Source organism: Populus alba, chromosome 13 (assembly GCF_005239225.2).
Source record: "Populus alba chromosome 13, ASM523922v2, whole genome shotgun sequence".
Classification (NCBI taxonomy): domain Eukaryota; kingdom Viridiplantae; phylum Streptophyta; class Magnoliopsida; order Malpighiales; family Salicaceae; genus Populus; species Populus alba.
The window spans coordinates 815,635-838,876 of NC_133296.1; the positions used below are offsets into that span (position 1 = coordinate 815,635).

The window sequence follows — 23,242 nt, forward strand, 5'->3', positions numbered from 1 at the left end:
ACGTGATTTGTAAGTCAGTCCAATGTAACAGACAAGATCATAGATCAAGTGAATTGATAGGAGTTAACCTAAGATATTTTTTATAAAAAAAATAACTATGAAATAATATTATTTTTTTAATCTCAAAATAATGAAAACAATTAAATTTTTTTTTAAATATAAAAAAACCTAGTTTTATAACTACAATATATTCTATATAAATTATATATTTTATGTGTTTGAAAATACGGTTGTGGTTATTTTCTAAAATAATTTTTATATTAAAATATATTAAAATAATATTTTTTTATTTTTAAAAATTATTTTTGATATCAACGTATTAAAATAATTTAAAAATATTAATTTTTAAAAAAATATATTTTTTAATTTTTTTCAAAAACATTTTAAAAACTAAAAAAACAAACAGTAACTAAAACTCATCGCATCCCAAAATGAAATGAAATTAATTTTGATAGACAAAAGTTTTGACAAAAAGAATTACCCTCGAAATTGGGGGGCAATAAAAGCATCTCCTTATAAATTAGACGGCACCCATCATTAATAGCGAGCACACCATGTTTTGTTGTCTTGACTAGCTTCATTAAAAAACAACAACGTTGTCTAGTTCTCACCATGTCTGCGACTCGAAACGGAACTCACGATAGCTCAGATGTATTGTCAACGAGATCACTCAGTGAAATATCAGAGGTTGAAACAGTTCGTTTAAGTGTTGATCTTGTGTCAGCTTCAAGAAAAAATCTTGGGTTGTTGAGAACTGTTAGCGAGTCTCCCTGGCTTCATGAGAGAGCTACTATTCTTGAAGCTATAAGAAGGTGGTCAAACTTCATTACTGTACGAGGTTATACCAGTAATCTGACCGGATGGTGGATGTTTAAAGTTTGTTGGTTTTTTTCAGGTATGATGAGCTTTGGATGCCTTTGATTTCTGATATGATGGAGGGGTCTTCACCTCCTATGGTTCTTCCTCCTCTCGATGTTGAATGGGTTTGGTTTTGTCACACCTTGAATCCGGTATGATAGTTTAATTTCACTTGATTCTTTTACTTGAAGTTTCTCTGTTTGGTTGCTGAGAAAATGCATGAAAAAACACAAAATTTCTCCTAAAATGGTGACCGACAGTAGTTACTGATAATCGCTACAGGTGAGTTACAGGAAATACTGTGAGGAAAGGTTCTCAAAACTGATTGGAAAACCAGCAATTTTTTATAAAGAGAACGAAGAGTATTCATTGATGAGATGTGAAGAGCTTTGGATGAAAAGATATCCAAATGAGTCTTTTGAGAATGAAGTTGATATTAATTCATCAAATTTGCAAGACCTTCATGTTGCTCAAGATCACGAGGATCTACTGAATGAAGTTGAGAAGCAAAGACATGTTTATAGCAAATTTTCATGGCCATACATGAGTGAGATTGTTTACTTGATAGCAGCAAGGCAAAGATACAACGGATTCTTGTATGTGTTGCAGAGATTTGCAGATGGTTGTTCATCAAGATTATTGCCTAGCTTGGATATTTTGCTCATGTGGGTGACACATCAGGTGGGAATTCTTTCCCATTTTCCGTTTGTTCTTTTGTGTTGATTAGGTTCTTCCTTTAACGTTTATCTTTTAGGTCTATTTTGTCTGTAGGTGAGGCGAGAATTTCACTTTTCTTTTAGGTTATTGGCCATATTCTTTCACCTAGTTGCTTATTTGAAAAAAAAAAATTCTGCAGTGCAATCCATCTCATTTTATATATGTATATATATACACATTTTTGTGATGTGAAACATACCAGAGTTATCCAACAGTATATGCAGAGGATTTGAAAGAGATGGAGGGTGATATGGGGAAGATAGTGGGCTTATGGGAGACTGTAAAAAGTAAAGAGGTTTTGGAAGAGACAAAGAAGCTATGGGAAAGAACCTTTGACCAGCCTTATGTGAAAGCTGGTGGAACCATAGAATTTGGCGGGGTTGCTTCAATAGTCAAGCCACCAGTGTATTGGGAGGTCTCGGATACAGATGTCAACACCAAATACAAGTCCCTGCTGCCTAGGTTCCTACTGGAGGTACCTTTAGTACTCTCTCCTCTCACTTGTGATAATTTTTTCTCTTTTCTTTTCCTTTCTGAATACTCTTAATATAAAAGAATGCAGAGAGAGATTGTTTTCCCTCTATGCTGTGTTTCAGTCATGTCATGGAAAATGACATCTTACCGTGCATTGGAATATAGTATTAGTAAAGTAACTATCTATAGGTGGATTAGTGGTGAATCACACCATTTTATACTTTATTTGCTAATCAATCAACTAAGTGCATTTAAACATCTATTTTATTTGATGTTTTCTTCAAGGTTGAACAAACTTTATCAGGTTGCTAGATGCTATTTCAATGTTGTCATATGCTTGAATCATATGACATGGGGAAGTGGAGGTTCAACTTTTGAGCAAATTATCATGAGTTTAGTTTTGTTTCCTCAGTGGTCCAATGGCATGGCCTAGAGTTTCAAAGTGGCTGGTTGAGAGCATAAAGTGAAAAAAGGGAAGACCTTTAACGTGATGGCTTGTTTAATTCTGATGAGAAGTTTCTATTATCATCTTTGTTGCTGAATATATGCCTTTTCTTACAAGAAGCTAGCACAATGGAAGTCTCCTGAAACATGCCTGGATGATTTAGTCAAAGTGGTTTTCGGCTCATAGGATGCTTGAAGCTCAGAAACGATATGAAAGTATTAAAGGTTTCCTAGACCTCTGTAATAGAATCCTATAGAATGGATTTTTCAAGATTTTGTTTATTATAACGACAATTAGCTCATCCTCTTTTCAGCACATCCTGATGTTAGAAATATAGTTCTTGAGACCAGAAAGCCAGCCAATTTCTCATAAATTATCCAATATTCTGCATGTTCTAGCTAATGCACGTCATATGGAATTCTTTTCAGTGTTTTGCATGTTCAACCTGTGATTTTACAATGCAGGTATGTGTTTTCGTGAGGCTCAATTCTAGGATGAAGCCAGTGCAACAGGAAAGACAACATAATTTTCTTCGTCTGCAAATAGTAAGATGTCACAGGGAGCTGAAGATTGATAAACCAATTTCCAGCTTCTCCTCAGATACATGGAAAAAAGTTACACATCTCTACTGTGAGTTTGGAACCAAAGGACTAATGCTTGAGGTTCGGAAACATGGAGGTGGCTGTTTTAAAACAAGTAAATTGGAAGATTCTAAAACATTTCTTTGGAATGATTTATTAAGAGCACCCTCTCTTGCGTTGGAAACACATTTAGATGATAAACAAGCGAGGGCTGTTGCTTCAATAACCCCACCAGCCCAAGCACCATACTTGCTGAAATGTGTACCAGACAAAGTCACAGATGATTCAGGGGCCATGGTCTCGGATGTGATTCTGAGAATGAACAATTATAAGCCTCAAGAAGGTCGGTGGTTGTCTCGCACCATCCTTGATCATGCAGGGAGGGAGTGTTTCGTTGTCCGAATGAGGTAAATTCGAACAAATTTACCTTTTTCTTGATGTTTTAAATTATTAGGCTAGGCTAAGATATGTTGAGGTAAGTTTGAAGGAATTTCTTGGATTGCCATGTAGAGTGGCAGGAGGGTTTTGGAGGAGAGGAGGTGAAACCCCATCAGCAGTCAAATGGGAGGATAGGATTATAGAGATACGCGAAGGTTCTTGGTCTTATGTTGCTGGTTCGATTGGTAGAGCACCTGGTATGTGGTTCAAAGATGCCTTTGTTTTAGTTAATTTCCCATTTCTGAGAAATACTTTCAGTAATTTTAGAACTTCCTCTGATAATCTACGTGGGATCAAAGTTTAAACATTTTGATGTTCTTGTTGCCATCTAGTACAGAGAAAATAGTAGGAACCGCAACACCAAGAGAACCTCCAGAACATTGGCAAGCAGCATGGTGTTTTTCAACAGGGGAGGAATTGCTGATAAGTTGGGAACCATCAACATCAATGTCTGACCTGAATTTTTGTTTGAGAAACCAAAAATCTTCTGACTCATTGGTATGCTGGATATCTCATTCTTATTTTCATAACTTTTAAAAAATCGTACATTTTCAGATTAAAATGCATTTCAAAAACAAAACGTTCTTGACCTTGCAGGTGAAGTTGTTGAAGGGTAAGAAAATGCAATATCGAGCAAGGAAAATTAGTTCAAAGAGCAAAGAGCATGAAAAGCGAGAAAATACAGAAGAAATTGACGAGGAAGACGAAGACGAGGAAGGGTTTCTGACTCTTGTTCGGTTCACAGAAGATAATCCAATAGGAAGGCCAACAGCTCTTCTAAATTGGAAGTTATTGATAGTTGAACTATTGCCTGAAGAAGATGCAGTTTTTGTACTACTTCTCTGCATTTCAATACTTCGAAGTATATCAGAAATGAGAAAGGAAGATGTTGGCAGCTTGCTTATTAGGAGAAGATTAAAAGAAGCAAAACTTGGAGCTAGAGATTGGGGTTCTGTTATCCTTCATCCTTCCTCATTTTCATCTTCCATTTCTTCACCTTACCTTCAACCTTGGTACTGGAATGCAAAATCAGTGATCGCACCTGATGGAGGAGATAATGTAACTAAGCAACCGGCTATGAGTCATTCACCAGTTGAAGGTGGTGATAAGCTGTACAAAAAAGGGATTCTGGCATGAAGGGAGTTCGATGACCAATAACATTTCTGATCAGTCATTTTGTTTACAGAAATGAAGAGAGCACACAAGACCTGCTAAGATTCCCCATCTGTTCTGCAGACTTGTAAAGTTTTTTTAATTATCAATCCCATCTGCTAGCAAGGACGGACTCCATTTGGAGTCCTCCATGTCCACAAGGCCTAGGGGAAGGCTTCTTGCGCACAACCTCGTATTTCTGGTCATATGGCTTTCAGCTGAACACGATGTTTCTAACATCTGAACTTCCCTTGTGATTTTTGTGAGCAATATTTCAATTTTCGAAACAATCTCAAGTCATTTTGTTTTCCCTTCCCATAGAAGTATTTCAAGGCCAATGTCTTTGGATATATCCGAAGGTGCTTGAGAGAGTGATTGCAATTCCTTTAATTAGGATAATAATCTAGGCCTAGCAGAAAGAAGACACAGTGGAGAGATATTTGGGAGCTCTCAGAAGTGGAACCATGATCGGGATCACAAGCATCAGCATCCAATATGTCTCGCTCAAGGATGAGGTTGCGAGTCGGGAAAAGTTAATTTGGATGAATCTAGATTTTATTTTTTTAAAATAATCTTGAAATGATATTATTTGATAAAATACTAGATTTTTTTTTAAAAGATGGTCCAGACCATGTTCTTGGTTGTGAAATTACTGGGTTAGACCTAATCTTACAACTAGAATGTGTGCATTTTTTTTTTGTTTTGCGATGAAAATGTTTTTATATATTAATAGATTAAATTTTATATTCAGAGAATAAAGGAGGAAAAGGCTCTTTTGAGTTCATCCTCTCATATCTCATAGAAAGCAAAAAATTAAGTTATTATGGTGATATGTGTGTTTGATATCTTGATGTAAGACAATTAAAATATATTAAAATGATATATTTTTATTTTTATTATATTAAAATATTTTAAAAACACTTATAAATTAACATTTAGATTTGACTCACAACTAAAAGAAAACACTACCACAATTCATTATGCCTTTTCTTTTAGTAGTATCTAAAAAGATCTAAGAAAATTATTAATTTAATATTTTTTTAAATAAAAAATAATTTGAAAAACAAAAACACTCGTGAATCAACATCTATATTTGACTCATAAGATAATTAAAATGATAATTTTTTTATATCATTATATTAAAATCTTTCAAAAACACTCACAAATTAACATTAATGTTTGACTCACGAAAACACCACCATCCTCCGTTATGCCTCTTCTTTTTATAGTATTCAAAAAGATATAAGAAAATTATTAATTTAATATTTTTTAAATAAAAAAACAATTTAAAAAATACAAACACTCGTGAATTAATATATATATTTGATGACTTATAACTGAATAGGAAAAACACTATCATACTCAAAAGTATTAATTTGATATTTTTCAAATAAAAAATAATTTAAAAAACAAAAACACTCATGAATCAACATACGACTCACATGTGAATAGGAAAAACACCACCACCTTTCATTACGGCTCTCCTTTTTATAATAATAATAAAAAAGGTATTTGGTTTTGAAACCTGCCATGGATATTCTTCCACCTAGAAAATGCATTATATTATGATGATGTAGTATTCAAAAACCAATTTAAAAAACAAAAACAATCGTAAATCAATATCTATATTTGATGACTCACAACTGAATAAAAAAAACACTATCATCCTCAAAAATATTAATTTAATATTTTTTAAATAAAAAATAATTTAAAAAATAAAAAACACTCACAAGTCAACATATAACTCACAACTAAATAGGAAAAACTGTTGCAGATAGTAAGAGACTGACAAAGAAGATAATTTTATTAAGCTGTAGCCTTGGCTATTAATAGCCTTACACCGTGATAAAGAATGAATAACAAAACCCACGATTTTACAGGAAACCAAACGTGGTCAAACAAAGCAAATTACGTGTCCCTCAAACAGAGGAGGAATTATTCAACATGACTAAAAACAATCCTAAGACTTAGGAACAAGCTGGAATATTTCAACATTTTATCATCCTCCCTTAAACTGAATTCTATCAGTTTATACTTGGAGATTCGCACACACCCAGTAACTTTTGCATCTTCAGAAAAACATCAAGCTTCAATGGCTTTGTTAAGATATCAGCGACTTGTTCTGTTGTAGAACATGTAATTAGTTCTACTGAACCATCCTTAACCAGTTCGCGAAGAAAATGAAACCTGATATCTATATGTTTGCTGCGGCCATGCATTACAGGATTCTTTGAAAGTTTGATTGCTGAAATATTGTCACAATAAACTTTTGTTGGAGTGTGTTGTGTCTGATTTAGGCTCTTCAAAATTCTGTTTATCCATACGACTTGACATGCACTTGAGGCTGCTGCTATGAATTCTGCTTCGGTGGTGGATAAGGAGACAACTGGTTGTTTCTTTGATGACCAAGAAATAGCTCCTGAGCCCATAAAGAAAACATAACCCGAAGTGCTTCTTCTATCATCTTGGTCACCGGCATAGTCGCTGTCCGTGTATCCAAAAAACTCTGTATTTCCTCCCTTTTTGTAAAATATCCCAAAATTGGTTGTACCTTTGATATATCTCAAGATCCGTTTGGCTGCTAACAAGTGGCTTTCAGTAGGACTTTCCATATATCGACTGATCAAGCTAACAATAAACATCAAATCTGGACGCGTAGCAGTTAAATACATGAGGCTCCCCACTATTTGTTTATAGAGAGTACTGTCAACTTTAACGCCACCCTCATCTTTTGTAAGCTTAAAACCAGGAACTGCAGGATTGTGTACGGAGTTGCACTGATCCATTTTAAATCTCTCCAGAATTTCTTGTGCATATTTACGTTGACTAATAAATATGCCATCCGTTCGCTGTAGTACTTCAATACCAAGAAAAAATCTCATTCTACAACAAGAATCAGTTCATGTCGAAAGTAGTCATCATAGAATTCTTAAATTGTGCAAACAACATGTGATCGTTACCGGGTAAAAATGAGATCGTCAACGTAAAGGCACACAATAAGAATTTTACCTCCACCAGCAGTCTTAATAAACAAGGTGTGCTCGTATGGGCACTTTGTGAACCCTTCTTCCATGAAATAAGTCTCAATCCGACTGTACCAGGCTCGCGGTGCTTGTTTGAGTCCATATAACGCTTTCTTGAGTCGATAGACTTTGGATTCGTGTCCCTTTTGTTCATAGCCAGGGGGCTGATTAACAAAAACTTCCTCATTAATTTCCCCATGCAAGAAGGCGGACTTGACGTCAAGTTGGTAGATCACCCAATTATTCTGCGCGGCAAGTGCAATTACAATTCGGATAGTATCCATACGGGCAACCGGTGCAAAAACTTCAGCATAATCAATCCCATATTGCTGACAGTAACCTTTGGCAACTAGCCTTGCCTTTGTATTTGTCCACTTCCCCACTCTCATTGACTTTAGTCTTAAAAGATCCATTTGACGCCTATACTCTTTCCTCCGATTGGTAATTTCCGTGAGCTCCCATGTGTGTCATTTCCTTTCTATGGCCTGCATTTTCTTGATCCATGGCACTCCTCCATTTTTCTGACTTCACTGCTTCCTCATAGGTCATAGGGATCACTTCACCAAAGCATGGCCCAAAACATTGTGTTCCAGGCTTCCTCGTCAGAAAATTCTTGTCCCGTAGAGTAATCTTGTAACCAAGTCTGGTGGTTTTCTGATTCGTCCCTGTTTCTCCAAATTAATGCTGCCAGAAATATGTTGCTCGTTCATCATTTTGCAAAGCACACAAGTCCATCTCCCCTGCTTTTTGAAAAATCCAGCCCCTGCCCGTCTACAATTTCTCCCAGTACTGCACCTGTTCGCATGAGATGAGCTCGTGTCATTTGAAAAAATGCAGCCTTTTGCATCTGGGCTGATTGACGCGGAGCTGCGTCCAATTGGCAACTCCAAATTTCCTCTTCAGCGTCAATTTTCAAATTCAATGTCCCCACTGTCAGCAATTTCCACATTATCATCAACAACAATGTCCCCATCAGCGTGACCCTTTGCATGTAAAGCGGGCTGAGCAGCTGCAAGTTCCACACATTACCCAGTAACAAGTGGCTTCTCGTGTGTGTCCCATTCCAGAGGCAGTTCCCAAATCAGTGTTGGAACTGTTATCCCCAGCACCATTGTTGATCTTCCTCAAACACCACATCGCGACTAACAATGATTGTTTAGTGGCAGGATAAACAATCTATAAGCTTTAGATTCTTCACTTACCCCAAGCAAAATGCATTTTGAAACTTTTTGCATCAAGGCTTCACACGTCTGCTGTCTGGCACATGCACATGGGAAATGCAGCCAAAAATTCAAAAGTGATCAAACGAAGGTTTAAGCCCACTCCATGCTTCTTCGGGTGTTCCTAAGCATTTTTTTTACAGCAAGAGTTGGACACCGGATTTAACACATGCATGTGTACACACCAATTTGCAGGCCTCAGCCCAGAAATTGCTAGGAATTGATTTTGCGAACAACATGCTTCGCACCAATATCATAATTGTTGCGATTTTTCCTTTCCGCCAACTCCGTTTTTTGTGGGGAGTATGCAGGCAGTTAATTGTCTATGAAATCCCATGAATTTCACAAAAATGTGGTGAATTCTTGGGATGTAAAGATTCCCCCCACGGTCTGTCCTGACAGAACAGATATAAGCACCTGATTCACTTCTCAACCCTTGCTTTATAACACTTAAAAATTTCGAAAGCCTCTGATTTTTCAGCCAAAAAATAAATCCACACTTTTCTGCTAAAATCATCAATGAACGTAAGTAGATACCGTCTTCTTACTATTGGAGCATGGATTGATTGGGCCGCATATGTCTGAATGGATTAGTTGTAGGAGTTTAGAAGCTCTCCAGCTGCATTCCGTGGGGAAATGGGTCGCGATGCTGTCTTCCTTTCAAGCAGTCTTCACATACTGTTTGAGAGCAAACAAATTTTGGTAACCCCTTCACCATTCCCTTTTGTTGAAGAAGTTGCAGCCCATTCCAGCTAAGATGCCCATAAACGGCAGTGCCAAAGTTTTGATTGATCAATGGTGGCTGATTGAAGGCATTTCCTGTGAAGATGTCATGTATGCTCCAAGTCGTTGTTGTCCTTCTGATGTGCACCGAGCATGGACACAAAACATCCTGTTTTGTTTGTTAATCTTGCTTTCGATGATTAAGCCTTTGGAAGCATGAAAGATTTTTACATTTGCCATGCTTAATCAAACACTGTCATTGCCCTTTTTCTTGTTCAATTGACCAAGACTCAGCAAAATTGTTCTTTAAATCTGGCACATAAAAGACTTCTGGAATCACAAAAACAATGCCTCTTACCTCAACCGAATCCTTTCCCTTGCCCTGTACTCCAAGCTTGGAGTTGTTTCCCAGTTTTACTGATTCTATGAAGCTATTGTCTAGCTTAGAAAACAATGTTTTGTCTCCACACATATGATTGCTACACCCACTGTCAAGATACCAAGTGTGCTCAGTGTTGATCTCTTCATGATCTACAAGTGCCATCAATAACATCTCTTCCTTTGTTTCTGCATATTTAGCCATGTGATCGTGAGTTCTCTTAGGACACTCCCACTGAAAATGACCAAGGTCATGACAGTGGTAGCATTCTATGGCAGATTTGTCAAATCTGCCTTCAATTCCTCCTTCCTCCTTCAAATCGTCCCTCTGCCTCTTCCTCTCCCACAGTATACTGTTTCGTCCACCATTTCTTCCTCCTTGATGTAGCCCGTGACTCACTTGCAAGGCTTGTTCCTCCACAATGCTTCGACTGATCCTCTGTTCGTGCACTTAGAAGAGAGCTTTGGAAGTTCATCAATTGACAAAGCATCTAGATCATTAGACTCCTCAATGGAGCATACCACATAATCATACTTAGGAGTCATAGATCGTAGAATTTTTTCAATGATAATTACATCTTCCATTTTTTTTCCCCATGAATTCTCATTTTGTTGGCTATAATGAGAGTTCGGGAGAAATAATCATCCACTGATTCTCCAATTTTCATGTGCAGCACTTCAAATTCTTTGCGAAGTGCCTGCAATTGAGCTCTTTTTCACCCGAGATGTGCCTTGATTACTTTCTCTTTCAAAGAATCCCATATGTCCTTTGCAGTATCCTTCTTCAAAATAGTCTCCAGTATTGATCGATCAATAGCCTTGGAAGAGGTAGTTTTTTTGCTTTGAGGGTCCTTCAATGTGAGCTCATCAATGGTCTTCTCCCGTAGGTCTTTGGTCTTCTGCTGTGCAGCAGTAATTCCCGTTTCTATCAAAGCTCCAATATTCTTTGGAGCGGAGAGAAAATTCTCCATGAGCATACTCCAATGGTCGTAATAATGACCATCAAATCGCAGGAATAGCAGGTTGCACAAAGCTATTCTCGGGTATGTCATAATTGTTGTTTCTTCTTGCTGAAAAAATCTGGGAATGATGGGTTCCTCACAGTGTTTCCTACTCTCTGTGTTCACTCGATCCTCACTCCTTACAGTGTTTCTCTCCTCTCTATTTTTCCTTAACTGATTGCGTGTTTCCTCACTCTCTCAGTTTTCACTCCTCTCAGTGTTTAGTCTTCTTCTCTAGCCCTCACGTGTGCTCTGATACCATATGTTGCAGATAGTAAGAGACTGACAAAGAAGATGATTTTATTAAGCTGTAGCCTTGGCTATTAATAGCCTTACACCGTGATAAAGAATGAATAACAAAACCCACGATTTTACAGGAAACCAAACGTGGTCAAACAAAGCAAATTACGTGTCCCTCAAACAGAGGAGAAATTATTCAACATGACTAAAAACAATCCTAAGACTTAGGAACAAGCTGGAATATTTCAACATTTTATCAAAAACACCATCACCCTTCATTACGGCTCTTCTTTTTTTAGTAATAAAAAAGGTATCTGGTTTAAAAACCTGCCATGGATATTCTTCCACCTAGGAAATGCATTATATTATGATGATGGATTCCGATTCACATGCCTTGGCAATCAGCACAATATCAAGAGATTTCACAAGTCTTCAAAAAACATCGAATGTGGCCTTGGGTTCCTATCATGCCTTCTAATTGCCCACTATTGTGTACCCAGATTCTAATTGGCCAACAATATTAGGATTGCAATATTTTTGTATTCTACTTGTTTCCTTCCTCTTGGATATGAGACAAAAACACTCTACTATCATAGAAAAATGAATATACATGTTTTTTTTAAAATGCTTTTTACAAAAAAAAAAAATAATAATCACTTATTATAAATCAAAATATATATGCATATATTTAATTAAATAAATCAGAAACCATTTATGCTAATAAATACAAATAAAAAAGAAAAATATTTTTTTTTCCTAAAAAATCATAGATTTACCACTAGTAAAAATTTTGAAAAATTTATTATTATACTATTTCTATAAAGAAAAATATCATTTTTTTTTTTACATTTACTAACTATTTGACCCACACTTTCAAAATAAGGAGTTTCTTGAAAAGAAAAGGGAACATTTGGCTTTTATAATTTTTTTAAAATTACAATTGTTTTTCTACTATAGTAAAATTTTTTTGAAAAAAATCATAAATTTCCAATGCGTTATAGCATTTTATATTGTATAATAAAGATTTAGTTTAAATGAACAAAATAAAAAATAACAATTACTCCTGCAATTATTTTATAGTGAAGGTTGACTGGAAATATCATAAATTTCAATTAATTATCAATTAATCAAATATATAATAATAAAATAGATGTGATCCTAAGTGTTTTTTTTATAGTTAAGACACGTGGATTGTTTGTGTCAATTTTAATAAATAATATTTTGTCATGTATTATAAAATTCACACATACAATCCTTGCTCCTTATTGCCACGTATACATATAAAAAATAGAATTAAAAAATAATTTTAAAAAGGTTTACAAGTTATAAAGCTTGGAATTAATAGATTTATTTTTTTCTATAATTTTAGATTTGAATCCTATAATTACTAATATAATAATTAATAGAGACTTACATGATCGTTAATTTCAGGGTTCGTGAAATTAGTTGAAGTATGCGCAAATTAGCCCGAACATCCACGTTAATAAAAAAAAAAATTAAAACACCAATACCAATTTTTTTAAATATTTTTAATTAAAATTAAATATTTAAAAAATATAAAATATTTTTATTTTAATAAAGACATTTTAAAAACTAACGTAATTCTAAACAACATTTAACTAAAGAGGTTAAAAGACGTGGGGCCCGCACACGTCGCAACCTTCCAGATAGGTACGGTCTGTTGCACGTTGTCTGATTCCCCATGAATACTTACCGTACATAAATAAAGTAAGTAATCCTACGGCTTTCGTAGAAGCTGATCTAATCTCCTCTTCTTACCCACCTCATTAGGAAAATAACAAGAGACAAACTACATTTTGATCCCTAAAGCTCAACTATGTTTTCACTTCAGATCCTAAAGTTTAAGATTTATAACATCAGAATGTTTAAGCCTTTAGAGAGGAAAAAAAACAGATGGTTTGTTAAATATACGGTTTTGAGGCTGTATTTATATTAAAATAGTTAAGAATATATGTAATTAAATAATAGAAAATTATTTAGTATTTATACATTTTTCATATATTAACTCAAAAATAATATATAATGCATCCAGGAGCATTTTGATTTCAAACTATACAAGCAAGAAAGCTTTCTAGCTGTAGTCTTCTACAATAGTTTAATGTGAATCCTACATAAATCTTTTTTTTAATAGTGAAATCTGGTGTATTAGAATTTTAAACTATTTTTCAAAATGTGGTTTCAAATTATTAATAAAAAATTAATTAATGATATAATTTTTAAACCATTATTTAAAATATTTATATTTTATTACCCGAACTATATCATTATCATGTATATGAAGGTCTCGTATAAAAAAAAAGCTAGAAAAAATTAAAATTTCATTAAGTTGTTCATTGTACATGTTTATAATTATGGCTTAAGTTTATTTATATATATATTTTTTTAATTTTATTGGATTTTCAAATTGATAATCTTGGATGCAAACCTTGGTTCTTAAAAATCAATCCCAAGCACAGCTACTATTGGGATTTCTTGACAATTCCAAACTATAAGAGTTGAAATAGAATATGTTTTTATTTATAGGGGTCAAAGAGTAGTTTACAAAAAAGTCAAGTTTGCTTTTGTGTACTTTTTCCTGAATCAAATCTGCACCCAACAAGTGTCCCTGTAATCACTGATGCTCTCATCATGCGTCAATCGTACGGCACGAAACAGTGGGGACGCCTCTTACGTTAGTGCAGAAAACTTTGCCCACTTTCTGTACCTTTCAGTTACTAAAATACTCTTTTATCTTTCTTGTCTGGCTGAAAACATGTCTAAATACATTCAATTTAGAATTATTTTGCAAAATGACACAGTTTGGTGAAATTTATGTTAACAACATATTTATAATACAATCACCTTTTTTTATTATCAGTTTGTACATAACTTCGTTATTTTCAACAATAATTGTTTTATTGTATTTTAAAATATTTGTTTCTTTGCAATTAATGTTAATAAAAGTCAGTCTATTTTTTTTTATTGAGTATTTAATGGATAAAAAAAATAAAATTCAATAACAAATAACCAAAAGAAAAGAGTGATAAGATGATGTGATGGAAGAAAAAAATAAATAAAAATAATATATGGGTCATTAGGAACACACTATAGATTCCTTTTTGACATGTTTAATATTATTAAAAAATCTTAACGAGATAATTCTATCTATATATTGAAATATTATCCAATAAAATTATAATTAATTCTAAATTAACTCTTAATAAAATTCTTGACCAATTATGATTTTTTTGATAGTTTTATAAGGTGATAAGAATTATATTATCGATATGTTTTTTTAATAATATTAAATAAGTAAAAAAAAAGCTTCGATAACCCTTTTTTTTTTTTCCTCTCTCTTTCTCTTTTATGCCAAATCAACTCATCACTCATGCCATTGAATCACAAATCTAATCGCTAACTAATAATTAAATGTGTATTTGTTGATGCAACCAACTGCGATTGACGTACAAACAAACGTACCGCTAAGTAATATATATAGAAATATAAATTTATATAGATTTAATATGGGGGCATATTTAAATCAAAATCCAAAAGGATTAACTTATCAATTTCTCAAATTACAAGGAGTAAACTATAATTTGCTCAATTAAAAAATCCGATCATGAGGTGAGTCAAATGACTCAAATCTAGAAAATTCTACTTCTAGACCCCCCAAAATTTTCGTATTTGATACCCCAATCAAGGAAATATTTCGCAATTGTGGCCAGCCGTACACTTCTCCATCTCCTCCATCTTCTCCATCTCCTCCACTTCACTACAACACAAAACATTTTCCATTTTCCTCTGCAACTGTTACATCACCACCAACCTCATCAGTTTTCCTTTCCTTCCAGAAGCCCTGATCGGCCAGTCACCGGAAAAAGAAAATGATTTGGATCTTCAAGACTTGTCTCAGCCTTTCTCGAAGCCTCTCTAAACCCACCCATCACCCTCTCCTCCACCTCCGCCTCCTCTTCCTCTTTGTCCCTACCTAAACACCTCCACCACCTCTAAAATCCAAAACACCCCACAAACCTTATTTTCCTCAAAATTCCCAAGAAAACACAAACCTTAATTTCCTCAAATAAGCAAGCTTTCTTTAAAAAGAAAAAACTTGCTCGGAAACTGGATTTTTTCCCATAACTGAAGACAATCTCTTTCTTACGAGTTCTTCAGATCAATGTTATTTCAACCTCAACCTCTGCTCGTCATGGCAAGAATCTAAATTCTTGATCACTTACAATGTTCTGTTTGAAGAAAAAAACTCATTTTTTTTAAAAAGTTTTTTGTTTCGAAGAAATCAAATTCTTGGTTATTGCAAATCGTGCAAATCAATGTCAACTCAATCATCACCAATACTTTCCGTCTTAACAGAAGATTTACTCATTCGGGTCAATGAGAAACTCGTCCAAGATTCAGATCGCAAGATATGGAGGCTCATTTGCAAAGAATTCCATCGAGTTGACTCCATCACACGCAAAACTCTACGCGTCCTTCATGTCGAGTTCTTACCGACTCTCCTCAAGAACTACACCAATCTCCACACGCTAGACCTATCAGTCTGTCCATGTATCGAGGATGGGACCATAACATTGTTACTACATCGTGTTGATCACTCGATGTGGGCAAGGAACTTGAAGTTTTTGAACTTGAGGAGGGCTAATGGGCTGAAGTTTGCGGGATTGGAAATGTTGGTGGGTGCCTGTAAGGGTTTGGAGAGTCTTGATGTGTCTTATTGTTGTGGGTTTGGTGATAGGGAGGCAGCAGCGATATCAGGTTGTGGAGGACTGAAGGAGTTGAGGATGGATAAGTGTTTAGGAGTTAGTGATGTTGGATTGGCTAAGATTGTTGTTGGGTGTGGGAGATTGGTGAGGTTGAGTTTGAAGTGGTGTATGGAGATAAGTGATCTTGGTGTTGAGCTTTTGTGCAAGAAGTGCTTGGAGTTGAAGTTTCTAGATGTTTCTTATCTCAAGGTTTGTTTGATAATCACTTATTTGATGTTGCATTTTCGTTTGATCTACTTTAGCTTGCAAGGTTACTTGGAGATTTAAGATCACAGTTTGTTTCATGAGAAAATGTAAATGCTGGAAAATGTGGGTTTATAAGTAGATGAAAGCAGGGGAAATGCAGGGAAATGTGAATTTTTTTTATATATTGAATCTCTAACATTTTCCTTTCTGTGAGGCAAAATATAGTATACGATACATGTTGAGTGAATATGGACATTTTTTTCTTCTTCTTTTTGTGTTTTTTGCAATGCACTGGATCAATTCTGTGTTGATGCATGTAATTAAATTCGATAGCTGAGTGGGCTGGCTTCAGGTGACAAGCGACTCGCTTCGTTCTATTGCTGCTTTGCCAAAGCTGGAGGATTTGGCTATGGTGGGATGCCCGTTAGTGAATGTTGTTGGATTGCAATTTCTTGAAAATGGATGCCCTTTACTACAGGTACCATACTTTCAATGTGATGGGAATGATTTAGAATTTAAGCTTGTATAATTGAAGTAATGAATTCTTAATTTATCGAGATTCGTATGTTCTACTGGTTGCAGAAAATTGATGTTTCAAGGTGTGATTGTGTTAGTTCATCTGGGTTAAGTGCCTTAATTAGAGGACATAATGGTCTTCTACAGATTGATGCACGTTACACCATTTCAGTAAGTCAATGTTAACAATCTGTTGATTTTTTAGAATTGAATATCTTTTCAGGTAAAATGAACTAAATCTGATCCTTGGTCTTGCCTGCAGGAATTTTCTGCAAACTTTGTTGAGTGCATGCAGGAATTGAAGAATCTGAACGCCATCATAATTGATGGGGCTCGAGTTTCTGACACTGTTTTCCAGACAATCAGCTATAAATGCAGGTCTTTAATCGAAATTGGGTTGAGCAAATGCACAGGGGTCACCAATATGGGAATTATGCAGCTGGTATCTGGCTGTGTCAATTTGAAGACCATCAATTTAACATGTTGCCGTTCCATAACCGATGCTGCAATTTCTGCTATTGCAGACTCTTGTAGGAACCTTCTGTGCCTAAAGTTAGAGTCTTGTAATATGATCACTGAGAAGAGTCTTAAACAGCTTGGATCACATTGCACGCTACTTGAAGAGCTCGATCTCACTGACTGTTTTGGCATAAATGACAGAGGTAAGCTTTCAGGATATGAGTTCTGTCATGTAAATCTTTTGTTACACAGTTGATTTGATGACTTTGTTATTTGTAATTTGATTTGAATCTATTTCTAACAAATGTTCTATTGCTTCTGTAGTTAAATTTGATATTTTAGTGCACTTCTGATCTGCAGGGCTTGAACGCCTTTCTAGATGTTCCAGACTTCTATGTTTGAAATTAGGACTTTGCACCAACATATCAGACACAGGACTTTTTTATATTGCTTCCAATTGTTCACAGCTTCATGAACTTGATCTATACCGGTAATTTAAGCCATATAATTATTGTTATTTTCCTCCCTAATAGAAATGTGAGTTGACTGTTTTATTTATTTTTCGGACACAGCTGTATGGGCATCGGAGATGATGGTTTAGCAGCTTTATCAAGTGGCTGCAAGAAGTTAAGGAAGCTGAACTTGTCATACTGCATTGAGGTCACAGACAAAGGGATGGAGTCTCTTGGCTATCTGGAGGAGCTCTCTGACCTGGAGCTGAGAGGACTTGATAAAATTACGGGCGTGGGTTTGACAGCATTGGTGATCAGGTGTAAGAGACTGGCATATTTGGACCTAAAACATTGCGGGAAAGTTGATGATACTGGGTTTTGGGCACTTGCCTATCACTCACGGAACTTGCGACAGGTATTGAATCGGGACATCGAATCGGGACTGGTATCTATTGAAGTATTATTCTTTCATGTGTGAATAGGAGAAATAAAAATGCATAGAAGCAGTTCATCTAGGAGGTAACAGGACATATAAATGACAGTGGTTTTTATTTTACGGGGGTTTGGGGAATCAGGATATTGAAATGAATGAAAAGTGAAAGAATAACCATTTATCATGGAAACACAAGGTATTTGAACAAAAAATTGAAGAGAGCTGTCTGTTTATTATGCTAAATAATTTATAGTCTGGTTTTGTTTTCTTTTTGCCAATCAGTGGCACAATTTATTAAATTTCGGGTGTTAAGGTTGAGAATTCCATGCTAAAACACTGAAATATATTAATGGTGGCAGATAAATTTGAGCTACTGTTCTATCACAGACATGGCATTATGCATGGTGATGGGAAATTTGACACGCCTGCAAGACGCAGATCTGGTGCACCTCAGGAATGTCACTGTGGAGGGGTTCGACCTTGCACTTAGAGCCTGCTGTGTCCGAATCAAGAAGGTCAAGCTAGTTGCTGCTCTTGGTTTCTTACTCTCCTCTGAAGTACTGGGGATTTTGCACGCCAGAGGTTGCAGAATTAGATGGGATTAGAACAGTATTAGGAGAGCATTATACAGGCTTTATGCAGTCTTAGGGTTTATAACATCACATGATGTTTCTTTTTTCCTGCTGTCATGAAGCATTTCATGGCCTGTAGAACATGTCGGTTCATAATTGAAAGGGTTATGATCAATAATAAGTTGAAGTTGACTGGTGAGATCAACAATGGTAATATAGAAAGCATTTGGAAATGGACAAGTTTTTTCTGACTGAAAGCTCAATTCTGCTGTATAGCGCGTGTTGACACCCTCGACAAGCCATGAGAGTGATGTTTTTCATTTGCATGCTGAATGTTGTTTCCAAAATAGCCAAATGTTATGAATAGTCCTAACTGACCATGATGCCTGAAATTTACCTATCTAATTAAATAAATTAATATTTAATTAAAAAATAACTAAGATTAATATATATTTCATCTCATAAAAAATTAAATATAAAACAAAAAAATACACATGAAAATCAATTCTAGAAAAAAATAAGTATTAAAGGATGAAGTTAAGTTTTAGTTTAAAAAAAAATCTAAGAAAAAAGCTCAAATTAACTTATGTTAATCATCAAAACTCATGACCTTGAGGTCGGGACTCGTTATATAGAAGTAAACCTAAAAAAATAATGAAGTAAAATTCTTAATAAAAAAAATATTGAGTAAGGAAATTGAAAAAAATAAATTAAAAAAAAAAAGAAAAAAAAAGATTCGAAGCTAACTATTTTTTTAAAATAAAATATCGACTCGCGTTAATTTTTAAAACCTGTGACCTAAAAAAAACCATAAAGTCCAATCTAGATTATACAAAAAATATCAAAAATAAAAAAAAGGATAATTAACTAAAACACTAGATTTTGTTTATTGTTATGGAATTAATCAAAAACTAGTGTGAAAAAGATAAAAAAACCCGTGTATTTATGCTTTGTTTTTTCTTGACTTTAAGGAAAAATCATCTTTTAACTGTATTAAAAAAAAAAACAAAAAATTTAAAATACCTTGGAAAAAAATTAATTTTTTTGATTAAATCATTTTAATGTTTATAAAAAAATATGAAAATTATTTATATCCCTGGTCAAATATTTAATGACCAATAAGCAATGCAAAAGGATCAAACTATTCCTCTTGTATCCCTCTCATTTTTTCCTGGAAGAGACAAAAAAAAAAGATTGCGGCGTAACAAAGAATTGTGATTTTAGTCTGTGAGCGCAGTATTTTTAATAGTGTTTTTGCTGTGCCTTTTAGTTTTTGGGTGTTTACAATTATAATAATAATTATTTTTAAAAATTTATTTATTTATAAATATATCACACATCAAAATAATATAAAAACAGTAAAATATATTAATTTAAAATAAAAAAATAAAAACATTTTAATATTTTTTTAAATATTTTAAAACACAAAAACAACTATAAATGATTTGTGCTCCATTCGTGCGAGCGACATTTTGTTTTCTTTCTTTGTAGGGCAGCTCATACACACAGACATTGTTGGGGTTGCAGAGGCAAGATTTTGAAGTCAGAATCTTCTTTCTTTGGAACAAAGAGAAGTCGGAATCTTCATACAAACACGTGTAGCCCTCCTATTCTCATTATGCTTCCAATTCTAATCAGCGAGAGGGATCATCCCTGAGCTTGTTCACACTGCAAATTATGTAAAGTGCAGCAAACAGTCTGGGATTCCCACGAACAGAGAGGCAGTATACTTACCTAACAAGGGAAAAGTACCCATGGAATATCAAAACCGTGACCTCAGAAGTAAGCATAACTTGAACTTTGTCCAAGGAAAAGGCATGCAGGAAGGTATCTTTTGAAACTTAACAGATAAAGCTCTTCTCATGAAAGCAAACAATTCCCACATTCCCGCTGCTATAAAAGTTCTGTTAAAAAAATCACTCAAGCATCTCCTTTCTCCTTCTCATCTTTAATTGCCCGCATGATGGCCTTTGCTAATTTTCTTTTTATTGTGTTCCTTCTACCTTCTCTTGAAGCTTTGTCCAATGTAAACCCATCAGAATATCAACAAGAATTAAATACACAAGCTTTGATCTTGCAAGCTTGTAGTAATGTTGAAAACCTGAGTTCATGCCTGTCGAATTTTCAAGGTGAGCTTCAAAAGAGTGGTCCTCCTACTGCACAGTCAATCATCCATGCTGCCCTTAGGGCTACGCTCGATGAAGCGAGCCGAGCCATTGATACGATTACAAAGTTCAATTCTTTGTCTATCAGCTATCGCGAACAAGTTGCGATCGAGGACTGCAAAGAACTTCTTGATTTCTCTGTATCTGAGTTAGCATGGTCCTTAATGGAGATGAACAGAATCCGAGCAGGCATAAAGAATGTTCATTATGAAGGAAACTTGAAAGCTTGGCTTAGCGCTGCACTAAGTAACCCAGATACATGCCTTGAAGGATTTGAAGGCACAGATAGACATCTCGAGAACTTCATCAGTGGAAGCATAAAACAAGTCACACAACTAATTGGTAATGTCTTAGGTTTGTATACTCAGTTGCATAGCTTACCCTTTAAGCCTACACGACATGATCATAATGCAACTACTACAAAGTCAAGTTCAGATAAGTTCCCAGAATGGATGACAGAAGGTGATCAAGGGCTTCTGAAAGGTAGCTCTCTTGGTATGCACGTAGATGCAATTGTGGCCCTCGATGGTAGCGGTCATTACCGTACCATTACGGAGGCCATTAATGAAGCTCCAAGTTATAGTACTCGAAGATATATCATATATGTGAAGACGGGAGTTTATAGAGAAAACATTGACATGAAGAGGAAGAAATCTTATATCATGCTCGTTGGGGATGGTATAGGGAAGACCGTCGTCACAGGCAATCGCAATTTCATGCAAGGATGGACTACCTTTAGAACTGCTACTGTGGGTGAGTACTTGAATACTTGTGAATGCTGTTTATATTGATTGATTTTGCTCTACATACATACATACTGATGTTTGTTCTGTGGTGGTTTTTTGCTTGCAGCGGTCTCAGGGAAGGGATTCATAGCAAGAGACATGACATTTCGTAACACGGCCGGACCATTAAACCATCAAGCTGTGGCCCTTCGAGTTGATTCGGACCAATCCGCCTTCTACCGGTGCAGCATGGAAGGCTACCAAGACACCCTTTATGCCCACTCCCTCCGCCAGTTTTACCGCGAATGCGAAATTCACGGAACCATAGATTACATCTTTGGCAATGGTGCAGCTGTGTTCCAAGAATGCAAGATCTACACTAGAGTGCCACTACCACTACAGAAGGTTACAATCACCGCTCAGGGAAGGAAAAGCCCTCATCAAAGCACCGGATTCTCGATCCAAAATAGCTACATCTTTGCCTCGCAACCAACATACTTAGGGCGGCCATGGAAGCAATATTCCAGGACAGTTTTTATGAACACATACATGAGTGCTTTGGTCCAGCCTAGAGGGTGGCTTGAGTGGTATGGCAACTTTGCATTAGGCACGTTGTGGTATGGTGAGTATAGGAACCGTGGCCCTGGAGCATTGCTATCTGGCCGTGTCAAATGGCCTGGTTACCACATTATTAAGGATGCCCGCACGGCTAAGTTCTTTACCGTCGCGCAGTTCATCGATGGCATGTCATGGCTGCCATCCACGGGCATCAAGTTCACAGTAGGCTTGGGCAATTAAGCTAGCTTACATAGCACATGGTTTTGAAGCAATGTGTCTGATTTCTATCTATATTTAATTTGTATTTGATTGCAATTTAGGGGTCACACCTGGCCATGTCCAGCTAGTGGGGATCCAATAGGCCCGTATTAGTGTTTATGTTTGACTATGATTTAATTTTAATTTCAAGTAATATTACTTAGTGTTAAATTTGGTGTTTGTTCTTTACCAAAAGAAAAGAAAAAAGTGTTTACTCGACCATGCTTGCATAATTTGTCCAAGCCATGTAAAATAAACGCAAACTCGCTAATTAAGAAGTCTTGAAGAACCTTTGCATGATTTCTTTCCTCATGCTCTTTTCTTCACCCTTTCTTGCAATCTCGTTTTCATCCATCTTTAATACACCAGATACCATTTGCGACAACACACGCTTCCCTTATTTTTGCAAATCTCTTCTTTACCATATAATATGCCTGGAACCATACAGGACTATGCCAAGATTTCCCATCAACAATCTGTCATATGCTAAAAAATTTCTTGGTCTTGTTCAATATCACCCAAGGCTTCCCTCAGCAATGCACAAGTCCACCATTCTTTGCCTTGAAGATTGCCTGTGCTTAGCTCGAGAAAACATAGATTTAAATGTCGGAGATAATAGAAACTCTGACGTCTAGTACTGGTGATGCCCTTTAAGGTTGCCAAGCATTTACAAGCCTTGCTTAGTGCAATTTTGACCAACCAAGAAACTTGCTTGGATGGGCTTCAATTGCTCCACAATCAAGCTTTAAAATCTAAAAAAAAACGTTTATATCTAAAAGAAATGCAAAGAATAGATACTATCAATTGAAAAAACACAAAACAGAACACAGAATGGTGAAATATAAAAAAGTTTGATGAACAAAAAATATCACTACCTCGCAATC

The 23,242-nt window shown here is 35.4% G+C and overlaps 3 protein-coding genes across 7 annotated transcripts; all 3 read left to right on the forward strand.

Annotated features, from left to right (window-relative positions):
- The first annotated feature begins 541 nt into the window (after window positions 1-541).
- LOC118060971 (uncharacterized) lies at window positions 542-4,955 on the forward strand. 4 transcript variants are annotated; one of them, XM_035074306.2, is made up of 8 exons: window positions 544-812; window positions 896-1,010; window positions 1,141-1,539; window positions 1,778-2,050; window positions 2,959-3,482; window positions 3,586-3,710; window positions 3,851-4,011; window positions 4,111-4,955. In XM_035074306.2, exons 1-8 carry the CDS (start codon window positions 613-615, stop codon window positions 4,648-4,650), a joined length of 2,337 nt encoding a protein of 778 aa, XP_034930197.1. In that variant the 5' UTR covers window positions 544-612; the 3' UTR covers window positions 4,651-4,955. The 4 variants fall into 4 exon arrangements, with proteins under 4 accessions (XP_073260168.1, XP_034930197.1, XP_034930199.1 ...); XM_073404067.1 differs by lacking the exon at window positions 4,111-4,955 and having other exon boundaries at window positions 542-812; window positions 3,846-3,993; XM_035074308.2 differs by lacking the exon at window positions 1,778-2,050.
- Window positions 4,956-14,940: 9,985 nt separating this feature from the next.
- On the forward strand, window positions 14,941-18,923 carry LOC118060972 (F-box/LRR-repeat protein 3). Of its 2 annotated transcripts, none has more exons than XM_035074310.2 (7): window positions 14,941-16,223; window positions 16,573-16,698; window positions 16,803-16,907; window positions 16,999-17,398; window positions 17,556-17,685; window positions 17,768-18,062; window positions 18,468-18,639. In XM_035074310.2, the coding sequence occupies exons 1-7, from the start codon at window positions 15,585-15,587 to the stop codon at window positions 18,486-18,488; spliced, it is 1,716 nt and encodes a 571-aa protein (XP_034930201.1). In that variant the 5' UTR covers window positions 14,941-15,584; the 3' UTR covers window positions 18,489-18,639. The 2 variants fall into 2 exon arrangements, with proteins under 2 accessions (XP_034930201.1, XP_034930200.1); XM_035074309.2 differs by having other exon boundaries at window positions 14,943-16,223; window positions 18,440-18,923.
- A 1,663-nt stretch (window positions 18,924-20,586) lies between these two features.
- On the forward strand, window positions 20,587-22,538 carry LOC118060973 (putative pectinesterase/pectinesterase inhibitor 22). The gene is made up of 2 exons (XM_035074311.2): window positions 20,587-21,570; window positions 21,670-22,538. Exons 1-2 carry the CDS (start codon window positions 20,613-20,615, stop codon window positions 22,338-22,340), a joined length of 1,629 nt encoding a protein of 542 aa, XP_034930202.1. The 5' UTR covers window positions 20,587-20,612; the 3' UTR covers window positions 22,341-22,538.
- Window positions 22,539-23,242: the final 704 nt, after the last annotated feature.